General features: G+C 33.7%; 4 protein-coding genes across 4 annotated transcripts; 2 read left to right on the top strand and 2 right to left on the bottom strand.

Annotated features, from left to right (window-relative positions):
• Positions 1–1,263: 1,263 nt before the first annotated feature.
• Positions 1,264–2,579, top strand: LOC122586488 (peptide methionine sulfoxide reductase-like). Its single transcript, XM_043758472.1, has 2 exons — positions 1,264–1,619; positions 2,104–2,579. Exons 1-2 carry the CDS (start codon positions 1,308–1,310, stop codon positions 2,353–2,355), a joined length of 564 nt encoding a protein of 187 aa, XP_043614407.1. The 5' UTR covers positions 1,264–1,307; the 3' UTR covers positions 2,356–2,579.
• On the bottom strand, positions 2,468–4,336 carry LOC122586487 (vignain-like). The gene is made up of 4 exons (XM_043758471.1): positions 3,830–4,336; positions 3,507–3,742; positions 3,126–3,266; positions 2,468–2,908 (listed from the first exon to the last, which is right to left on the bottom strand). Exons 1-4 carry the CDS (start codon positions 4,275–4,277, stop codon positions 2,642–2,644), a joined length of 1,092 nt encoding a protein of 363 aa, XP_043614406.1. The 5' UTR covers positions 4,278–4,336; the 3' UTR covers positions 2,468–2,641.
• Positions 4,337–7,394: 3,058 nt separating this feature from the next.
• On the top strand, positions 7,395–12,669 carry LOC122589577 (putative multidrug resistance protein). Its single transcript, XM_043761881.1, has 6 exons — positions 7,395–7,443; positions 7,565–7,743; positions 7,829–8,286; positions 8,721–9,261; positions 9,459–11,335; positions 12,080–12,669. The coding sequence occupies exons 1-6, from the start codon at positions 7,398–7,400 to the stop codon at positions 12,450–12,452; spliced, it is 3,474 nt and encodes a 1,157-aa protein (XP_043617816.1). The 5' UTR covers positions 7,395–7,397; the 3' UTR covers positions 12,453–12,669.
• Positions 12,670–13,615: 946 nt separating this feature from the next.
• Positions 13,616–16,979, bottom strand: LOC122589447 (alpha/beta hydrolase domain-containing protein 17C-like). The gene is made up of 5 exons (XM_043761740.1): positions 16,471–16,979; positions 15,446–15,482; positions 15,120–15,356; positions 14,988–15,035; positions 13,616–14,331 (listed from the first exon to the last, which is right to left on the bottom strand). Exons 1-5 carry the CDS (start codon positions 16,770–16,772, stop codon positions 13,807–13,809), a joined length of 1,149 nt encoding a protein of 382 aa, XP_043617675.1. The 5' UTR covers positions 16,773–16,979; the 3' UTR covers positions 13,616–13,806.
• Between the last annotated feature and the right edge of the window lie 5,407 nt (positions 16,980–22,386).

Raw genomic sequence — 22,386 nt, 5'->3', positions numbered from 1 at the left:
AAGATTTTAACAAATATATATAGTGACACATCATCAATAAGAAAACATAATCGTTTCTAGGTTTTAAATAATATACTAAAAACTTTTTTTTTTTTTTTTGTGGTATTGTATTTGAATAAATATATATTTTATATGTCAAAGTCTTTATTCACAAATAAAATCGACCAAAAACTAAACTGAACCAAATATTTTTTATTTATATTTATATCATTGAATATTTATTTATCTATTACTCTTGGTTACAAGCACATTGAATTAACACTTATATTAGCCAATTAATCATAAGATAACCATATAAAAAAGGAACATTTTTACAAGGCTCAAGCTATTGATTTTTTTAATTATAGAGACCATATGAACCAAGAAACTAAAAAAAGTCTGCTTTTTAGCAAGTTAAGTTATTTGAACCAAGTCATATACACCATTTCCAAACTAATAACTAGAATGGAAGATGCCATATCATTCACTGGTTAAACGGCTTGGACAAATTAACATACAAATTTAAAAAACTCATATATCATAATTATGCATTCATCTCATATGTTACCATCCACTCATGTTAATGACACCCTTCTCACTACTAATTGTTTCGTCAATGTTTCCATCCAAACACATACCCTTTTTTAAGCTAAAAGTTTTAAGGGAAGAAATTTTGTTTAAATGAAACAAAAACCGAAAACGGACCCAAACCGTACCCAAAAACCAATAAACCGAACCAAACCAAAACCGAATGGACCAGTTCGGGTTTCGCTTTTAAATCCGACCCAACCTCACCCCTAAGCTTGGGGCTATAGTTAACAACTTTTTTTATATGTGAAAATATAGCATCTGTTTAGTTAAATTGAGTGTATCAATTATTTAGTCCTTATTTGTATTCCACAACGACTTACCTCCATTGTAGGTTTGTAATCTGTCGTTAGTCATTACTATTAAGTCTGCTTGTTATTTACCTTTATATATCTTTTTTTCTTTCTAATTTTAGTGTTTTACATTTTAGTGATAGAGCCAATATTTGTGTTTGCTTGGTTAAAAATTCTAAATACCCTAAATACTAGTAAAATGTGGTCTTTTATGACAGTGTAGCCAATTCTGAAACTACAGAAATGATTCCCGACCCATATATATCAGATCATTTCAATTTCCATCAAAAATCAACCCAAACATTGCAAGTTAAGATACTATAAGGTTATCTATGAAAAAATTATCCTCGGGAGTTGACTTTTGACAAATTTTCAAAGTCATCGCTCTACAAACACACGCACCTCTATTTCCTATCACACAACCACACACACACACACAGAAAAAATATGTCTTCCAACAACCCGGCCCTTGATCCGGATACGGACTCTCCATCTAACCCGGGAAACCAGTTAGCGCAGTTCGGAGCCGGGTGCTTTTGGGGTGTGGAGCTAGCTTTTCAGCGGGTAGAGGGTGTGGTGAAAACCGAAGTGGGTTACACACAAGGTCATGTTCATAACCCGAATTACAATTTGGTATGCACCGGAACAACCAAACACTCTGAAGTTGTTCGGGTCGAGTTTGACCCGACTGTTTGCCCGTACACCAACTTGCTTTCTCTGTTTTGGGATCGCCATGATCCTACTACCCTTAATCGCCAGGTATTCATTTTTCTTTTCTGTATAATATTTATTGTGTATTTTTTTTTGTGTTAATATTGGCTTAGATATATTTTCCAGGTGTTGTTAGGGGTGTTTGCGATTTCTTATTTTTTTTTTTAAAAATTGCTTATAAAGTTTAGATAATAATGCTTATTTAAGGCGCTACATGTTTATTTTGAAAAGATTGTTTGAGATTGCTCATTTATCTGCTCAGTACCACCAACCTGCTTATCCGAAAGTGCTCATTTCTTATAAAATTTATATATATATTAGCAACAGGAACTTGAACCATTTTACAAGCCATAATACGAATGTATATTGACACTAATTTTAAAGTGACCACTTAAGTATAAGAATTTTACTGAGAAAGAATAACAGAACAACTGAGCAAAGCAATCGTTCTGATTAAAAGCGAACTTTTGTGTGTGTATGTGTGTTAATTTTGTTTATGCCTAATTTTGTTGGAAATATGTTCTTTATCTAGAAAGGTGATGTGGGTACCCAGTATCGATCAGGGATCTACTATTACTCTGAAGAACAGGCTCGTTTAGCAAAAGAATCGCTGGATGAAAAGCAGAAAGATTTTAGCGCTAAGATTGTGACGGAAATTCTCCCAGCCAAAAGATTCTACAAAGCTGAAGAGTACCACCAGCAATACCTGGAAAAGGGTGGACGTGGAGGTTCTAAACAGAGTGCGGCAAAGGGATGCAACCATCCAATAAGGTGCTACGGATGACGAAGTACGTATTTACCTAAACCATAATACAATAAATACCAGACTAATGTTGTTTGTCTGTATTTGCCTTTCAAGTTAATAATCATGTTGAAGAATTGCTATCAATCTAAACTTGTGAAGAACAGAAATCTTTATTAGATAATTGTACACCATCAAAGTGTAATGTTTACATCAAGATAATAAAATTTTAACGTTTAATGAATAAAAATTAAAACTTAGCACTACACGAACTTAATAAGAAGTTTGTCTGACTTTCTTTGTTCACGAGTGTGTGTCTTTGTGTAATCTAGAGTTCGTCTCTGAGAGATGACATAGGAGATGATTTGGGGTTCTCAGCGTTGTTCTTGATGGGATAAGATGCCTCCATTGCTATGCCACATATTCCTCTTTTATCAGATATTTCTCGCTCCATCCTGATGTATCCTTTTTCTCCCCATTCAGCTCCCCATGAGTTCTTTACAATCCAGTATTTAGTTCCATCTAGAGTTGTACCGTATCCAACGGCTGCCACTCCATGATCCAGTTCTGTTCCGCACTTTCCCTTATAAACTCCCTATTTGAATGAAGGAAAAACATATTTACATTTTAATTCTTTAACCAAATTTTCTTCTTTCAAGTTATACTAATTTGTGGTTAAAGAACCCCATCTTTACATTTCAGTTAAATATGTCCTTGCAAGTTTTAAGATATGTTCTGGATATCTATTTTTTTACATTTGCATAGTGATGGAATTATGCTCATTTAGTTATCAGGACAATATTGTTGGTTACCTCTTTATAGAACTGGAAATCAGAACCTCCGGCATCAATGGCAACAGAAACAGGCTGGTGGGCTACTGCTTTCTTTAGTGCTTCCTCGTTATTTTTAGGTACGTCCTCATGTCCATCGATTGATACCACAGGGGCATTCTCCTGATAAGAGGAAGTTAAAACTTAAAACGTAAGAGTTTGGAGTCAAGCTGTTGAGATGATATAATTATTGCAATCATATTTAACATACTAATTATCTATAATTAAAGAAATATCTTTTGGGCAGAAAGTGTTTGGGTCCTCCCAGCGTGACCTGCTTTTACCATCACAGAAAGTACCTGTTTTAACCCGTTACCCAACCCACACCTATTGTCATATCTATTTCGCTTAAAAAGGATGTACCTTTTTAGCATCACATCGACCGTCTGCAGCTGTGTAGGGATAGTAATCCTCTTTAGTTAGACCTCCCCTCTTTTTGATGAAGTCAAAGGCCAAGTCCATTAGACCTCCATTACACCCTGCGTTTTCTGCCGTGTCACAATCGACAAGTTCTTGCTCTGATAGCGATACTAGCTCCTTGGTTTTGATTTGATTTATCCCTTCAACAGCAACCACTGTTGAAAATGCCCAACAACTTCCTGTAATACAAACATATGAAAAGTTAAAAATACCCATAGAAAGTTCTACCCAATACATATTCCGTTGTACACTAGTACAAAACTTACCACACTGCCCTTGATCCTTGACAGGAGTGACAGCCCCTTTCTTTCTCCAATCAACCGAAGTAGGGACCCTATCGACATCAGCATACATAAACGTCTTATTACCAATTCGATCACCCTGCAGCATCCTATGATGATGGATTTTGGAACCTGCGTAAATGCTTCTGAACTCATGGTTAGTCATGTCAGCAAACTTATTAAGTTGCAACTTATACGGCTTATCCATCTTGTTAGTTTCATGAACATGTAAAGCATTGGCTTTAAAAACGTTGAATCGTCTCTGCTTCTCGTCGTTGTTTGTAGCCACTTTATGATGGCTTCTCCATCTCTCGTACATTTCCCAAAAACTATCCTCCGTTTCAAGCTCCTTTTCATGGAAATCAAAACTCCATGCAACACCTATAACCAACGCTAAAGAAATAGAAACCAATAGAAACTTACTTATCGCCATTTTCTCGAAATATTTGCCTTTTATTTTATCAAATGGGGTTTGAGTAAAGATGATGAAAGTTGAGGACTTGGAGGGTGGTATATATAGAGGAAAAATCTAAGAATTGGTTAAGGAAGAATGCAAGAATGATCTTGAAATGAAGACAAGTTGATATGAGTTAAATGAAAAGGTTCCTTATGGGCATGAACAACCATTAAGGTTCAATAACGTGGTGATGTTGTAATTTTATCCAAAAAGTGTACAAAAATGGTAAAGTTATGTTGATAAAAACCGATTCAAGTAGCGATTAAATGATGGTTGAGTATGTGTGAAAAATAAGGTGTGATGTATACATGATATACACGTTATGGGGCTATACAAATGAAGGAAAGGAGACAAATGCAACTGGTTTTTAATTTTATAGTTCGCTTTTCTTTTTGTTGTTCGATTTACTATATTTAGTGTTTTTTTGGTTGCTTTAATGTTAAAAACAAGTTGTTGGATACTTTACTAGCGTAAAACCAGAAATTCTCATTTTATACAATTTTTGCTTTAAAAGGGTGATGCTTTTAAAGATAAAATTTGCTATTCATAGATATCGTATATAACCATAGATATTTCTTTTTTAAAGGGCAGTTATTTTTTATGTAAACTCGTTTGTTAACCATAGCCTAATAATTAGCAAAATCTTTATAAAGATTTATCAAATGCAATAAGCCAATAATAGTTTGTGTGTTGTGTATATCAAGTTGTAAAGGTATTTGGATGCTTACAGTTTTACCAAAGGGGAATTGCAAGTTGAAACCAAAAGTGGTTAATCGTGCATGGTGGTTAACTTAAGGTTTAGCAATAAGAATGGTCCTTATAACGGTTGGAAGTTATTTTTTATGGATGTATATTTTCATGGACAATAAATTCTAAACGAACGGAACCTTAATACATCATTCATATGTGATTGTGGGGGAGCTATGATAGACACTTGCTTCCAATAATTACCCATAACAAATAATAGCAATAATTTGTTTCTTTTTTTTCCTTTTTCAATAGAACAATTGAGAAGGGACACAACACTAATGTGAAAGTGGGCTAGTTAAAGGGGTGGCTTAGGTTTTTCCTTTTGAGACTTGTAAATCTTGTTGGAGAAGCAGAAGCAACTAGCTAGATTTATTATCAATCTTAATCAATAACCTAATCATATCATAACAACTCATATTCTTATATTTCCTCATCTACCCAAATACTCTGATTTGGTTGGATGGAATGACTCCTGGAATGCAATTAGTTACATGTTTTAAAAACAACATACTAACTTATGTTTTACATTAAATTATACAAATTCTTAGGATGCAACCAATGGTATTTCGAAATCCATCAATAATCCACCCCATAAATGTAGGAAATGACTGTGTTGATCGAGTGATGGTGGCAGCTGGGTGGTTTTGTGATGGTCCATGTCTCCTTGATAGATGGTGAGAAAAGAAGTAAAATATAAGAGAACATTTAAGTTTTTGAAGAAAATTAAAAGCTGTGGATATAGTTGTATTATAACCATCTCTTACTTTCTGAAGACTATCTTATAAGCAACTATATGCAACTATGCATTATTGACTATTCGAAACAATTAACCCTTCTTGAAATCTGCTTGATCGTATCATTTAGCAACTAATCTCGACACGTAAATAACTCTTTTAAATAATGTCTTCTTGACTCATTTTAGCTAGATTAAGCTACCATCCAAGTGTCTAATTAATGGGGAATTCATAGGTACTACAACAACATCTGGCATAGGTGCTGCTGCGAAGGATTCAAGGTGTACATTATAAAAGTTGAAAGAGCAAACAGAATGTATTTTTATTATAGAAGTTGCAGCATGGATAATTTACCCTTAATTAATATAGACAATGCTCACCCCGTTTATATCTTACATGGTTCATATCTTGTTTCTTGTTTTGCTTTTAGTAACATTTTCCTAGTAAATATAATTTGACAGTATCATGGAAGGTTGTCGGGTATGAACAATTCCCATTGATTCTAACATAAGTTCTAACGTTGAGAACGGAAAGACAGTCTACAAAGTACAAATTATGCAAAAACTATGAAGATTCTTAAATCCAGGAACATGCATGATTTAAGTTCAGAAATTATCAAAGATACCTCAAAATTCAACATATATTAAGATATATACCTTCCACAAAAAAAGCAAACCAGAAAAACTAAAACATAGAAGTTATAGGGATTTAATTTGGAGTGAAACTTTTGCCATCTGCCATTGACGAATCCCGCATAGACCTTGATAGTATCTGCAGATATGGACCCCAAGATCCATGAAAATGTAATCAAATTAACGACAAAAGAACAAAGCTTTTGTTTTTAACACTTCAGAGTGTCTACGGGATCTATTTGCGTGCCGGCAGGCTTCAAAGGACAAACCAATAAGCTACAAGTTTAGGCAGTTTATATAAGAGTACATATAAAAAAAATGAGCCCAGTTATATGCATACAAATTGATGTCAAATTCGGATAAATGCAGCTAACATAGACAACAGCCAACGCCAGAAGTATCCTACAGCTACATGACTTGTTTGCTACCTGTGAGAATATGCTACAATGCATTATTTTGCATATGCAAAAGATTATATAAAGATGGTGAATGTATAGAACAAAACCTAATGCGCATGAAATACAAATAAAAGCAATAGTTTAGATGGAAAAAACTAACGCCTCAGCAGCAAGCAAACCTGAGAAGGCACGAGTGCCACCAGGATTATTAAGTGTTATAACCGAACATGCTGACTGGATAGATATGAGTTTGATGGCTATAGGGACAGGAGGGTGCATCGCGAATGGATTAAGTATGTCGTTGATCATGTTAGCCCTTACTCGTATGTATAATGGCTATGCATCTATGTCTTCTATGAACTCTGATACCATAAATCAGGTTAGTTCATCAGCTACGAAGTTGCAATTGTACCCAAGGTTATCGGTCCTTGTGGTATTTGAGGTAACCCATGAACCAGTAGGTTATGGGTTCTAGTCCTATTGTGGAAACTTGTATATATGTGTAGATTTTGTGTGAACTGCCTTTCTAAAGAAAGAAGTCCCTATATCTGATTAACTTTGTTCCTTTTGCAGTATGCCCTCATGTATATCTATATAGCTCTTTTTGTGGCTTCAGGTGCATTTATAGGTACTTTTTCATCTATATTAATGTTGCTAATGTTCCCCGTGTTTAAGCCTCTTCGCCATTGTTCCATTGCTGAAGAGGTCAAATAACATATGATTTGAACTTGTGAATTGACATTCAACAGAAGGATTTTGTTGGGGACACACTGCAGAAAGACAATCATCACGGATACGCACTAAATATTTAAGATCCGTTCTACGACAAGAAATCGGGTACTTTGACAAAAGTCTAGAAGCGTCACGTGTAGTCACAAATATATCAACTGATATATCAATAAACATACAAGGAGTCCTTGCTGAAAAGGTCTTGTAATTTCTTTGTATCAAATTTCTACATATTTCTTGTTTTGTAAATCAATATAAAATTTCATATTAACAAATAAAAACAGATTCCCGACTTCATTGCAAATCTATGCATGTCCGTGACAGCTGAATTAACGGGTGTGTACCTCTGTTGGAGATTAGCGATTGTGGCATTGCCTGCTATTATTTTGCTTATTATTCCAGGGGCAGTTTATGGAAACCTCTTGGCAAAAAATGAAGATAAGCTACATGAAGCTTATGCAGTTGCTGGAGGGATAGCAGAGCAGGCATTTTCTTCAATTAAAACAGTTCACTCATATGTTGGAGAGGAAAAGATGGTGAGGCGTTTTTCAGACGCTTTAGGATCAACTCTAACTCTCGGGATTAGACAAGGTTTACTGAAAGGAATGGTTTTCGGAAGCTTTGGTGTCATATTTTCTATTTTTGCACTAATGAGTTGGTATGGGAGCATCTTAGTCATTAATAAAGGAGTCAAAGGTGGAGATATTCTCAGTGCTGGTTTGTGCATTGTCTATGGAGGATTGTAAGTAATTAAGTATATAGCTCATATTCTTTACTAAGCGAAACTGGAGGTAGCAAGATGGCCAGATGGGTGGATTGGGTCCTATGTCAAAACGGGTTGAAATGGACAGGGTTGGGTTGACCTGAGATACTTTTTTTCAAACAGTTTATTTATTACTAAAAACAAAACTCGATGGATCAAATATATGGAAAATCTCATATTATTTCAATAATAAGCTATCTTTTCAGATAACTTCATTTAAAATATCATGTGTATTAAGAATTAACTTTCATGACTTTTAATTACACTTGTGACTTGTTTCATTTTAAGTTACTTTATTATTTTACCCATTAAAAATGAAAGATAACTCTGAATCAACCTATTCACAAGTAAATGTGTCGAATACCTACACAAAACAGATAGATACTAAACATCAGTTTCACTAATCATTACAGCGGTCTTGGAGCTTCTTTAATGAATATCAAGCATTTTGCGGAAGCCAAGATTTCAGCAGCCTTTGTTAACGAGATTATTAACAGGGTGCCGATCATAGATTCAACAGACGAACAAGGCACAACATTATCCATGGTTAAAGGTGAGCTGGAGTTCAAAGACGTTGACTTTGCTTACCCATCAAGACCAGAAAGCCTGGTTCTAAAAAATGTCAACCTCAAGATAGAGACTGGTCAGACCGTAGGATTAGTTGGCCAAAGTGGCTCCGGTAAGTCAACAATAGTCAATCTGCTGGAAAGATTCTATGATCCAATTAAAGGGGAGATATTACTGGATGGAGTTAACATAAAGTCACTCCAGGTAAAGTGGTTAAGAAGTCAGATGGGTTTAGTAAGCCAAGAGCCTATACTATTTGCAACAACTATCAGAGAGAACATCCTATTCGGTAAAGAAGATGCTACAATTGATGAAGTTGTAGAAGCAGCTAAAAAGTCCAATGCCCACAACTTTATCACACAACTACCAAACGGGTATAACACATTGGTAAGCATAGCTTAAATATGCTGGTATTGGCTCATATGCTATCTAAAAATACGTTATATCACTATATGCTAATACTTGAAAAAGATCACCCTTTCAAATTTTTTGAAAATACGTTACATCGCTACTACATTTATTCTACTACCACATGATTTTTATAATTAGCAGCAAATTAAAAAAGTCATAGGTTGTATATTCAGGTGGGAGAATTAGGAACACAAATGTCAGGAGGGCAGAAGCAACGAATTTCCATCGCAAGGGCATTGCTTAGAGAGCCAAAAATTCTTCTCCTGGATGAAGCCACTAGTTCCTTAGACTCGCATTCTGAGAAAGCAGTCCAGGAAGCTTTGACGCGGGCCTCAGTAGGAAGAACAACAATAGTCATTGCACATTTGTTATCGATAGTCCGTCATGCAGATTTGATTATTGTTATAAAATCAGGAGAAGTGATAGAGTCTGGTTCACATAAAGAACTTATTCAAAAAGTTAGTGGTCCATACTCGATCATGGTGCAGGTACAGAAGACAAGGGTTAAAAATGGTCAAAGTTCACCATCATCTGAAGATATCAAAGCTAAAATCATGGAAACTCCAGTAGCAGAAGATGAAACCCTAGAGGGGCAGAAACTCGCCAAATCCCATTTCGAAGAAGTGACTTACCGACACTCGGAGGAAGAATCCTGCAAGCCATCATGGTGGAACCTAATGCGGATGACTGCACCTGAATGGAAGTCGACTCTAATGGGAGCTATTGGTGCTCTTCTTAGTGGTTCAGTGCAACCATTGGTTGCATGCTTTCAAGCAGTAATGCTGTCCATATTTTTTCTCACCGATCATGGCGAAATCAGATCTCAAACAAGATCATTATGCTTCGCCTTCTTGACCATTTCTATCTCTGCCATAATTTCCAGTGTGACTCAGCATTACTATTTTGGAATAATGGGAGAAAACTTGACAAAGAAGATCAGATCAGCAATCTTTGAAAAGATTATGACCTTTGAGATCGAATGGTTTGATCAAGAAGACAACAACACCGGGGCCCTATGTTCAAGACTATCTACTGAGACACTAATGGTTAGGAATCTTGTAGCTGATAGATTGGCGTTTTTTGCCCAGTCTATTTCAGCCTCTATTTTAGCGACCATTTGGGGGATGATATTGTCTTGGAGACTAGCTAGTTTAGCTTTGACTTTGCAACTATTCATCATCGGTAGTTTCTACTTGAAAGTAGTAATGACAAGAAACATGTCCAAGAAAGTTTTGATTGCACGAAACAAGAGCTGTGGAATAGCAAGTGAGTCTGTTAGTAATCAAAGAATCATCACCGCATATGACTCTCAAGGCCAGGTTATGAAATTATTTGAAGATTCACAAAGCGGTCCAAACAAAGAGAGCAAGAAGCAACCATTATATGCAGGAATAGCTTTATTTACTCGACAATTCCTAACGAATGGTAACATAGCCATACTTTACTGGTATGGAGGGAAGCTTTTGTACCATGGTGACATCACATACCAAAGGCTATTTCAGACTTACTTTATTGTGGTAACAGCAGGGATATTAATAGCTGAGGCAGGAAGCATGACAGGAGATATATCTGTAGGAGCAAATGCCTTAAAGTCGATCTTTACAGTTTTAAATAGAGATGGTAAGATGAAAACCGACCCATTACAGCATAATGTTCTCACTCCGAAAATGATAAACGGGCAGATAGAACTAAAAGAGGTGCAGTTTACTTACCTGACAAGACCAACAAAGATGGTTCTTAAAGGTTTGAGTTTGAAGATCGAAGCTGGAGAAGTTGCAGCTCTTGTTGGAGTAAGTGGATCCGGAAAATCAACAATTATTGGAATGATTCAGAGATTTTATGATCCGACAATGGGATCTGTGGAAGTGGACGGTGTTGATATCAAATGCTACAACATTAAAGCGTTACGGTCCTCTATTGCATGGGTTGGCCAGGAGCCTAGTCTATTTTCAGGAACTGTAAAAGAAAATATTGCCTACGGGAAAGAGAATGCAACAGAAGCTGAGATAATTCAAGCAGCAAGCCTTGCCAATATCCATGAATTTATAAGGTATCTTCTATTATGCCCTCTATCTTTTGGTAAATACTAGAGGTGGGTAACTTCGCCTCATTTACTAATGAATCGGTCGACTTGAGTTATGTTGTATCTTTAATGAGTTAGATAAAAATGACATTCACAGAAACAGGTCAAATGGGTCAACATGAAATACAGGTAGGAACTCACCTGAAGTATATTTTAAATGCATAAAGCCTCTTAATATAACTTGGTCAAAAAAATCATGTTATTGTAGAAACACTATATTTGGAAAAAAGATTTGACACGTTAATTAAATGTTTGATATTTGTTAGTGTTTTAGATCAACTTAAACCTGCCCATTTTAGCCAGTACGAAAGTGATGTGGTACAGACCAGAGTTATTGGATAGAAAGAAGTTAAATACTGAGTTGGAGCCTCAGCAAGCTCCACAAGTGGTTTTAGTCCAGCAACTCCTAGTTCATAGAACCTAAATAATCTCCAATCACTAAACACTGTGGCTACAAGCCTTATTGAAATAGGACACAACCCTAACTTGGAGAATACACAGCAAATTAATAAAAAGTGACACTTAACCCCCCCTGACTTCCTTATTTTGCTTCTGCTGTAAATTCACCTCTTCTCACTTCCTGATATGTATCAGAAAGTTACCCCTTTTGACCCATTACCCGTTCTTCCAATCTTGCAACTTCAAGGTTAGTATCTTATGCTGTATCCATACAAACTGTAAAGATGATCAAATGATTTGATTTTGTGACAGTTCCTTGAAAGATGGATATGACACAGTTTGTGGAAAAAGAGGTACACAATTATCAGGGGGGCAGAAGCAAAGAATTGCTATTGCAAGAGCAATCCTGAAAAATCCATCCATTTTACTACTGGATGAGGCAACGAGTGCACTAGATGTCAGATCAGAGACTATTGTCCAAGATGCTTTGGAGAAGACCATGGTTGGTAGGACATGTGTGATTATAGCTCATCGGTTGTCTACTATACAAAGATCAAAGAAAATAGTTGTGATTGACAACGGCAGTGTTCTTGAGGAGGGTTCTCATGATGGTTTGCTAGCCAAAGGAGAAAAAAGTGCTTACTTTTCACTTTTCAATCTCCATCAACAATCATTCACCGAGTAACAAATAAAACCCAAATTAATTACTGGTTACTATGTTCAGAAAAGAGTTGCATTTTGGTATAATATATATACAAGACCTTATCAAAAGCAAAAACGTAAATTTTTTCAAAGCTTAAGACTGTATTTAGATGTGCGTTTTCAAAGCGAATATTAGTATATTACCATTTGAACAGTTTGATAATTTAATAATTAGATCTTTTTAGGCAAGGATTGTTAGATAAGGTTGTTCAAATATAGTTATATTAGGCATGTTCAACACACACACACACACATGTGTGTGCGCGCGTTTATTTAACATAGGACTAACCTCCAATATGGGTCAATGAGGAGATCCATTTTGTCAATGATTCCATGTACAGATGGGTTCCTGCTCGAAGTGGCTAGAGGATTCCAAGGCCACTCCAAGAACAACGTAGTACTGAAGCCGTGTGTTCCTTACGAGTGCTAACTATATTACATTTAGATATAGACCAGACATGTACTGTCATACATACCCATTAAGAGATCCAGCAGCAATGTACCTATCGTCTGCGCTAATACGCCATCTGTGTGCTCAGTTAGATGCAACTTTCTCGCTTGTAGGCTTGTAGCACCCCACCAACTTCAGGAGTCCTCATATTAAACAAATTTATGCAAATAGTCTCCCGCTTGTTAATAGCATATTCCCATTTCTATACAGATAAATAGACTTAATAGCATGACTCGGTAGCTTCCAGTACTGTATATCCCACAAACTGATGTGTTCATCACAATCACATGACTTGAAAAAATGGTCTGCCCAGCTGCACTGCAAGAATTAGCATTGCAGTTACTTGGTTAATATAAGAATTAATGCAGAAACCTTTGTCAGATCCCACACTTTGATGGCGCGCTCATACGCTGAACTCGCAATGTGACAGCTGGAATTAGCCATCTAGAAGGCCCAAATAACCATTGCTGTTTAGACGAGGTTTTTAATCTTTGATTACAGATGTCTAATTGCAACCAGTGGCTCAAAAAACCTCTATGTATGTGATGCAAGTTTTGGTTGGGCTCAGGGTCATACAACAATGCAGTTATCGCCATACTGTCTGCAATATTGTTAAAATGTAAAGTTAAGATAGATAATAAACTGTCATATCATATACATAGGTAAACGTGAGTTCAGTTTGTTACGCATTCATATTTACAGAGATCTCCACAAAGCAGATTAACATCTCAATTCATCAACATCCAACTTGAACTAATACAACATTTTGAACCTCGACTAAGAACAACTTTCCACAATAACAAACAAAAAAAAACACAAATTAAACCCCAACACCGCCCCCCTCCTTTCCCTCTACACTTTCCGTAATTTTACAATTTCTATATAGCTAGTTATGAATTCTATCAATACAATCCACACTCATACGGGGCCATTCAGGTTTTGTGTCAGTACTAGTTCGGGGTTTTTCAATGTACTCCACACTCCTCCTAGACCTCTCCATATGCTCATATGGTATTCTCATTTTTTCAAATTTCTCTCCGATTTTGTCATCAATCTGATCAAACTTGAACTCATGTAGCTCACTAATAAAGTCCAAGTTCTCTTTCCTAGCCGTGCTTTTCCTTGGAGCTTCAAAGCAATCTGTGCTCTTCCTCCTGCTGGAATGGTGGTGGTGGAAATGATGGGATGTCATGCTGGATTGGTCCACGCTTTTCCTTGAATTGTTGCTTCTGCGTGACGAAGGTGGCTTTTCAATGTTGGAGATGAATTTTTTCAGGTGTTTGATGTATTCTGGAAATAGTTCAAGGTTACAGTGTTTTCCGCCTTTGATCCATAGTGGTTCATATTTTTCTTCACATAGTTCCCAGAGTTGTTTCCCATGAGAACAATCTACTACCTCATCAGAAGTTCCCTGCAAGTTTTACAACAATTGAAAGTCCAGTCAAAATAAGATGTTTGCCAAAAGTCTACATAATTTGAAGAAATTTTCATATGAGAAAACTTTGTCCACGTTTCATTGTTAGCCTATATCCGCATTTTCTATCCTTGCTTTAGTTAAGGTCATTTAATTCTCCTCACAGTTAATATGATAAAAACAAACTACAAAATTTCGTGATAAATAACAATATGAGGATTCCTGGGCAAACTTCAAGCCTTTTAGTTGAATTTGAACTTCTTTCAGCTAAAGTATTGATTTTGACTTCTTGACCTCTTAGAGGTTTTCTATTTAGGTCTTGAATTGAACATTCGATTTTCTCAAGCATCATTTTACCTTTCAAAACCTTTTTTGCCCAAAAACTCGATCTTAATCTTTTTTTACAGATAAACATATAATGGGCCTATTATTCTTTACATTTTAAACTTGTGAATTCCAAATCTAAGGTGTGAGAAAAGGTTATGACTTGAATGTGGTCCCATTTAGGTGAGTCGCATAATGGTGCGTTTAAGCCAACAATGCTTGGGAAGATCAAACCAACTAATCCACAATATGATTGTTATAAGAAGGAAAACAGCAGTGATAAGAAAGTGTTGTGCGTAAAAAAAATGGATTAGAAGAATGCTGCTTACATGGATGACAAGGACAGGGCATTTTACGAATTGAATTTTATCAATATTCTGCAGATTATCAAATCAAGAATCATAAGTTCAAAAAAAACAACTATAAAAACAATCTATGAGAATAATGCAATGAGTTGATACCTTATATATGTCAAACCAATATGTGTGCTTAACAGGGTACATGACTCGCAGGCCCGATAATATAGGACTATGCAAAACAACAGCTCTTAATCGAGGTAAGCGGGCAGCAAGATTCACAGTGGGACCACTGCCCACAGATTGACCATAAAGAATGATATCTTCTTGCTTTGTATTGTAATTCTCTTCCAAATACTTGTATGCAGCCTCAATATCTGCATAGGTGTTGTGCTCACTTGGCTGCAAAAAGGGAGAAAACATGGCATACATATAACATTTTAGATTCATTCTTAGTAAATACAATTTCAATATCTATACAGAATTCGAACCTTTCCTGTCGACCGCCCATATCCAGAGTAATCATACCTGCATAAACACAACAGCAATCGAACTTTAAAATACACCTATGTGTTTCAAAGTTTCGCCCTACTTAACCAATGCTAATAGTGATGATCGAGTTCATGAATTTAAATTCAAAATCTATACTTAGTAATATGTGAATTACAAGTTAACAAATTTTGCAAGACTAATGTTCTAAATTTTGATAAACTCCAAAATGTTTAGATTCAAACCTTAAAATTTGTCATCGATTTCCCTACCAAAAGATCAATTTTTTATGTGGTAATTAAGATTTAATAACCACTATAAACTGAAAAGCAAAGTCTCCACTTTCCAGTGTTACCATAGGAGTGTTTTTTTGGAAGCGTATGCAACACAGACGTTTATAAAAAATATATATATGCTTCTTCAAAACTGCATTCTCTCTAAGCAAACGCAAAAAACACAATATTTATGAAACAATTTACTTAGCACTATTTCTGATCATATGCAATTTGTAAACACCATCTCCCCGGAAATGCAATCCTAAACACCCCCTAACTTGAAACGATTTAGCGACACTTATGTTCTAATTTCTTAAAAAACTCCTAAAAGATGCATACTTTTCAACCCTAAAAATACATCATCAATTTCCTGTAAATGAATTCATTCCCACATACATCTTTTATATGGAGTTTGCTAACTATTGCCCTTACAGCTATGGTTAACACTACTAAGATAATTCTACATGGTTGCTGATCCTTATTTTTAGGAGAAAATGATTATTTCTCATGTAAATTTTTTTTAGCAAAATCTTTTTTTTTTTACAAAAAGATCAAACCTTTTGTACAGGAATTTAACCCAAAATCAAACCATCAATTACCCATCACCCAATTCCTTCATTTACACAGTCTAACACAAACAATTCACACAAAAACAAGAAAAAATGATAATTTTATAAAAAGAATACACAAATTAGGGCATAAAAAGTTATAAGAAAAAAAAAATAGAAAATCATTGGAGACTGATTACTAACCCCATGAGATTAACTTTGAGATGAATACTCAAATCAATAAAAAGGTCATACATCTGACCAATATCAGCTGCATTTCCATGTGAATAAAGTATAGTTCTTGTAGCCATTGGATACCTAACATACACTGCAACTATTTTATTCCCACGCCTTGTATTAATCTTCAAAACGTCGACGTTTTCCCTGTGTGGGAATCTGTCTAACAGCATCAACCCACTTGATTTCTCTGTTATTACTTTGTAATATGGTGGGCTTGGTGGAAAAAATGCTAGCTTGGCCGCCATTGATGACGTCACACCTCCCATTTTTCAGGGGTTTTGATTGGTTGGATTTTTGTGGGTCTGGAATAAAATCAGAAATGGGATCTGGGTATTGAAGGAAAAAAGGAAATGGATGGTTACCGGTGAAGAAACGACGGCCACAATATAGATACAGAGTTGGGTGTGTATGTATATATTGGTTTTTTTTTGTGTGTGTGGGTGTGTGTGAGTTGTGTTGTGTGATGTTGGTTTTAGAATCCAGGAGTGCAAGTAAAACAAAGGTGTTATTACAAAAAAAGACAAAAGTGATAAAACGTTAGTTTTATGTGAAATACCTTTTATACTTTTATTCAAATTAAATAGGATAACTTTATTCTTATGTTCTTTAAATTGTTTTTTTTTTCTTTTTTATAGATTGAGAACGAGAGTGACTGATTATTTATTTTTCAGGATTCATTTTGTGATGCGATTGTGTGTGGTTCTAAATAAAGAACAAAATCAAAGTATAAATGTGGTATAAATGGATAATGTTTTCTCCATTCATATAAAAATATATATATGCAGATGTATGTAGTTATCCTAATCATTTTCAAACCTCCTTGATCATCTCAAGATTTACCTAGAGATTCTTACTCGAAAAAGTTTTTACGAAAATATTAAGTCATGTGGCAATTGCACTATGCTGAAAATGATCAACTATAAATCAGGTGTTAAAAAGGAAAAAAAGGAGTATATCATTTTTATTTTTTATTTTTAACTTCAAAAGTATGCAACTATCAATCTTGGACAAATCAGAGATTGTCATTGGGGAAAGAAATATATAATACAAGTAACAAATTGAATACTACAAAGTTGTGGTGTAAATCCAAATTCCACTTGTGGGGTTTTTTCTAGATTAATTTTTGTACATTGTGGGGATATTTGTATCGAGATAGGGTTAAATTTTATGGATATATGGAGAAGGACGGGACATATGTCCCCCTTTGCTTTTCTTTTTTTTTGGTAGAATCACGTTACGGGGTCTTGGTGTATAAAACTCTTGGTTTGCCCCCCTTCCCTACCTCCCTTATTTCCGCCTTCTTCTCCTTTTGTCTTTTACATCCCTTTCCTTTTCTTTTCCCTTTCTATTCGAAAATGACAGCCTTTTAGTACTCGATCCACCGCTTCTAAGTATAAATCACATATATAACCTTCGTTAATAAGTTATAATCACTTTGGATTGGGTGCGACCGTTTAGACATGATTATACGTCCAACGCCTTCATGTTTTACACCTTATATTGTGTTTTTGTATATTCGTTACGTACTTATGTATGGCTAAGTTTTATACTAAAAGGTTTAGAACAACAGTAAAATCTTGAATATATGTCTTTAAGACCCAGCTAACCTTTTTTCAAGTACTAGCTAGCTCTAGACAATGTTTAACTTTCTTTGTATACTACTATGTGGAGTGGAAACGAATTACCTCAACTTTCCATTTACTTAGTTTAAGCATTCACATATTTTGTGTAATTTTTGTTAGAGTCGTATCATTTTTCGTTAAACAAGACTTATTGCTTGGTTTTAGCGTATGTGACACTAGACTCGAATTCCATAAAACTAATCGACCCAAGCAAAATAGAATAGTCCTGTTTGTTTTTCAACCATTACGGACTAAGTGGATTAAATGGCTAAATGGATATAAAATATTATTATCTAGATTAAATTAATACAGTTGTTTTTGCTTATTAAGTCTAAAAAATAAACAATAGTTTACTTTTGTAACAATTTTTTTCTTGTAAAAAAATCCAATAAATGCGTTTGTTAGTATAATAGTTTACTCTAAGAAGAACTCACTTCTCATGACAATTGTTAATTTGTTCAAAACTCTAATAAAATAAACGCGTCTATTGAAGGAGCAAAAACGTTTATGTGGGGGTGATTAATTAGTAAAGGATTTATATACTCGTATTAATTAAGGAAACAATTAAATAAGGAAAGTGAAGAGATTGGGGAAGGGACAATTGCAATGGTCCGTGTGTGCGGGTTTTTGGGGAGGAGGGAAAGTTGGCTGACAAAAGCAGGAGCCACGTGAACACTCATTCACTCACTCGATCTCTTCCAATAATTCCTTCCCTTCATCAGCTTTCTAAATTAAAAGTTTTCGATTATGATCTCCTAACAATTTTTTATAACTTAAAAGCTTTGTGAATGGTGCGTGTTGGAAGAGTTTATGAAAGCGTGTTCCAAAACTTATTCTTTTCTTTTACGAGTATTTTCTTCTTCTTTTTGTTTGATGAAAAAAATATTACGTAAATAAGAGCAACTTTTAATTACAGTATCCACTCAAAACGTTAAGGAATGTCATACTAGATTACTAGCTAGTTGCACATATATGTCGATATTTTAATATCATTATTGACATATTACTTTTACATATCTTATATACACCGGCGGAGACAAGGGGGTAGCCTCCCCCAACATGATTATATAATCCGGACGGAAATTGCATGAGATTTGTGTACTTTACCCCCTGCAATGAATTCGAAAATGGTGGAATCGGAAATTGCCGTCGGCTGAAAATAAAACTGTTGAAGATGAAAACACATGTGTATCTACAAAAATTGGGCATCTAATGAGTTGTTTATAGCTTCTTTGGTTATATTTTGATATATATATCGAGTTGGATTGTTTATACTGTATCTAGTTTGACATCTATGTGCGCGTTTGTGTTAGAGTATAAGGAAGAAGACGACGAAGACTATGTGCCTATGTGTCCTTTTTTTTCCTTAACTTTTATTTTATCATTGCCTTCATTTTAAACCTCGAAATTCAAATTCTTTACAATTTTTAGTTTGTGATGTTTTCCTACGAGGTATTATTTTTAAGTAACTATATACAATATGTCCTTTTAGTTATGATATTTATATTTTTTGTTAACGTATTTTATTATCAATCAAATTAAATGTTTTTTTTACTCAATATTGCATAATGTGTCTGTTTTTCATCTATAACTAGTCTGGTTAAAACTTTAATATAAGATATAACCTTTTTTTTTTAAATTTACTATAAATCAATTATAAGTTTAAACTGTATATTAAGTCATTATTATCTATTTTTACTCATTAGAAATCAAAAGAAATATCTTTCGTCGTCCGACCCCCGACAACTGAAAATTCTTGCTCCGCCCCTGCTTATATAAATCATTCAAAATAACTCCCATTTCATCATTATTGTTTATGTAGAATAATGATATATATATATATATATATATATATATAACTTGTCTTGATATCGATCAACATCCAAGTGAAACTGATCACCGAAGCACCCCAACTACATATGCCTCGCGATGTCAAACACCATGTTGGATAAGATGTATTACCATGGGGTTAGGTATTGTAAAACAAATATTAAAGTAAAACAAATAAGACAAACTCTTGACCCTTAGATCATGGTTAAATTGATGCATGAAGATTATGAAGCAATTGATGCACGATGATTTTTATGATGCACAGCGATCTTCAGTGAAGAGAAAACTATTGTTTATTTGTTTTACTTTAATACTTGTATTATTTTACATAAACCGGCATACCATACATGATGGCTGGACGTTGGTGCTCTAGACAAAATTAATAGATAAAATGATACAACATTTCTATATATAACTAAGAGAGAATATTTTAAAGCCTATGCGACAACCTTATTTAAATGACAATTAGGATCTCTGATTAATTGTCAACATTTAAATACAACTCCTTATTTTAGGTTGTAACCAGATTTTAGACTCGTGTTAAATACACGGATTTTACAACATTATCAATATAATATAAGAATTAATATATGGAAAAAAAATATACTTATACGTTAAATGTAAGAATATATTTAAAAAAAATTTGAAATATCTAAATGTAAAGATTGATTGTTTGATAAAAGATTCAGTATCCTAGATATATTCCAATTACTCATAACAATAATGATTATCCTAATTATAGTTTGATTACAATTACTAATAACAACAATATTAGAATTAGTTTGATTGCAATTAATAATATAAAATAAATTATATATAAATATTAATTTGTATCAATCCAAATGTTGTAACCTCTCTAACTTTTATCTATATTTTGTTTTTAGATATATGTTATGCAATAAAAGTATTACTTATTTTTTAATTGGTTTAAAAGTGTAAATTAGTGATGGAAAATCAAAAGCGTAAATTAGCTTAGACATGTGTTAATTTAATTAATTTTGAGAAATTAAGAGTTGTGCTTTATCAATTGGGGTTAGGTCAGTTGCTTTTTAATATATATTAAGATTAAAATCAAGATTAATATAAGATTAAAATTAAGATTAAGATTAAAATATGCATTTTTCACATAAAAGCTCACCCATTAATTTAATCTTTCTACTATAAAATAATTAATAACTATATTTTAGATCCGAGTCAAATACACGGGTTTACTTTGTTATAAAGATTAAATTATTATCAAAGTTTAATTATATGAAAGCTAAAATGTCTTGTTAACTCAAAAGAAAAAATAGCCAAAAAATAATTTTGAAAGATGTTAAGAACGTAATTAAAACAAGGATAGATGTTTCATCCAAAAAGTTGAACTTACACGCATGTTTAGCTAGCAGAAACATTCAGTTGGTGGATTTTACTTGACAGTTTGAGATTAATCAGAATGCTCATTCTTTAAGTAGATGTCCAAAGTTCGGAATTAGTGAATAATGGATTGAGCGATATATCTTTTTGCCCTGTTAATTAATAAATTAATAGTCAATTTTTAAGATAAATACATGTTATGAATAATATATTATTGGAAGTGGATTACTTATTCATCTACCAATACTTCAAAAAAAGGATAATAGTACAATTACCTTTATAATCTTAAATATTTACGTTAGTTTTTTAGTAATTTATTTTATATTTATATCATAGAACGTATAATTAAGATATCTAATAGCTATTTTTCTATTATTCTGTTGAATATATAATAGTTATTATTCATTATCTTTTATATTGGAATTAATGGTTAAAAAGTGTAAACTTGTGATTGAAAACAAAAAAGTGTATATTAAAATAATTATAAATTAAGTATTTAGTGAGAGTCAAAAATGTAAATTATTGATGAAAGACAAAAAAAAATGTAAATATGAAGATTTTTCCTACAAACATTAATATAAATATAATATATTAATATATTTGAATAATAATTATTATGATTTTTAATTTATACTAAATTAAAAATGACATCATCAATTTCCAATTTGACAAAATAAAAAGCTATGAGTGGATAATAAACTATTTGACCAGTTGTCTTTTAGTATATATAGTTTTTTGGCCGAGCCAAATACACGAGAAATTTAGACATTATAAAAATATGATTAAGTATATGCAACCCAAAAAGCCTTAGACATTCAAATGTGAGAAAAAAAGATACTTAAAAAAAAATGAAAAGTCCGATGTAAATAATGTAAGCTAATTAAATTAAAGGTAATCATTTTATTCAAAATATCATTCACTTTTAGGTATTTTTTACGGGACTAAATCTTAGTAACAAATTATCACCAAATTTACAAATAGTTAGATTAGAATTAGAAAGATATTGAGAAGTTTATACTTTATTATGTTTTGGGTAATTATCATGCATTTAGAAGCGTTTCTGGTCGTGTTC

Source organism: Erigeron canadensis, chromosome 2 (assembly GCF_010389155.1).
Source record: "Erigeron canadensis isolate Cc75 chromosome 2, C_canadensis_v1, whole genome shotgun sequence".
In the NCBI taxonomy this organism is placed as follows: domain Eukaryota; kingdom Viridiplantae; phylum Streptophyta; class Magnoliopsida; order Asterales; family Asteraceae; genus Erigeron; species Erigeron canadensis.
Note: the sequence above shows the minus strand (reverse complement) of the source record. Positions and strands in the feature narration are given on the sequence as shown.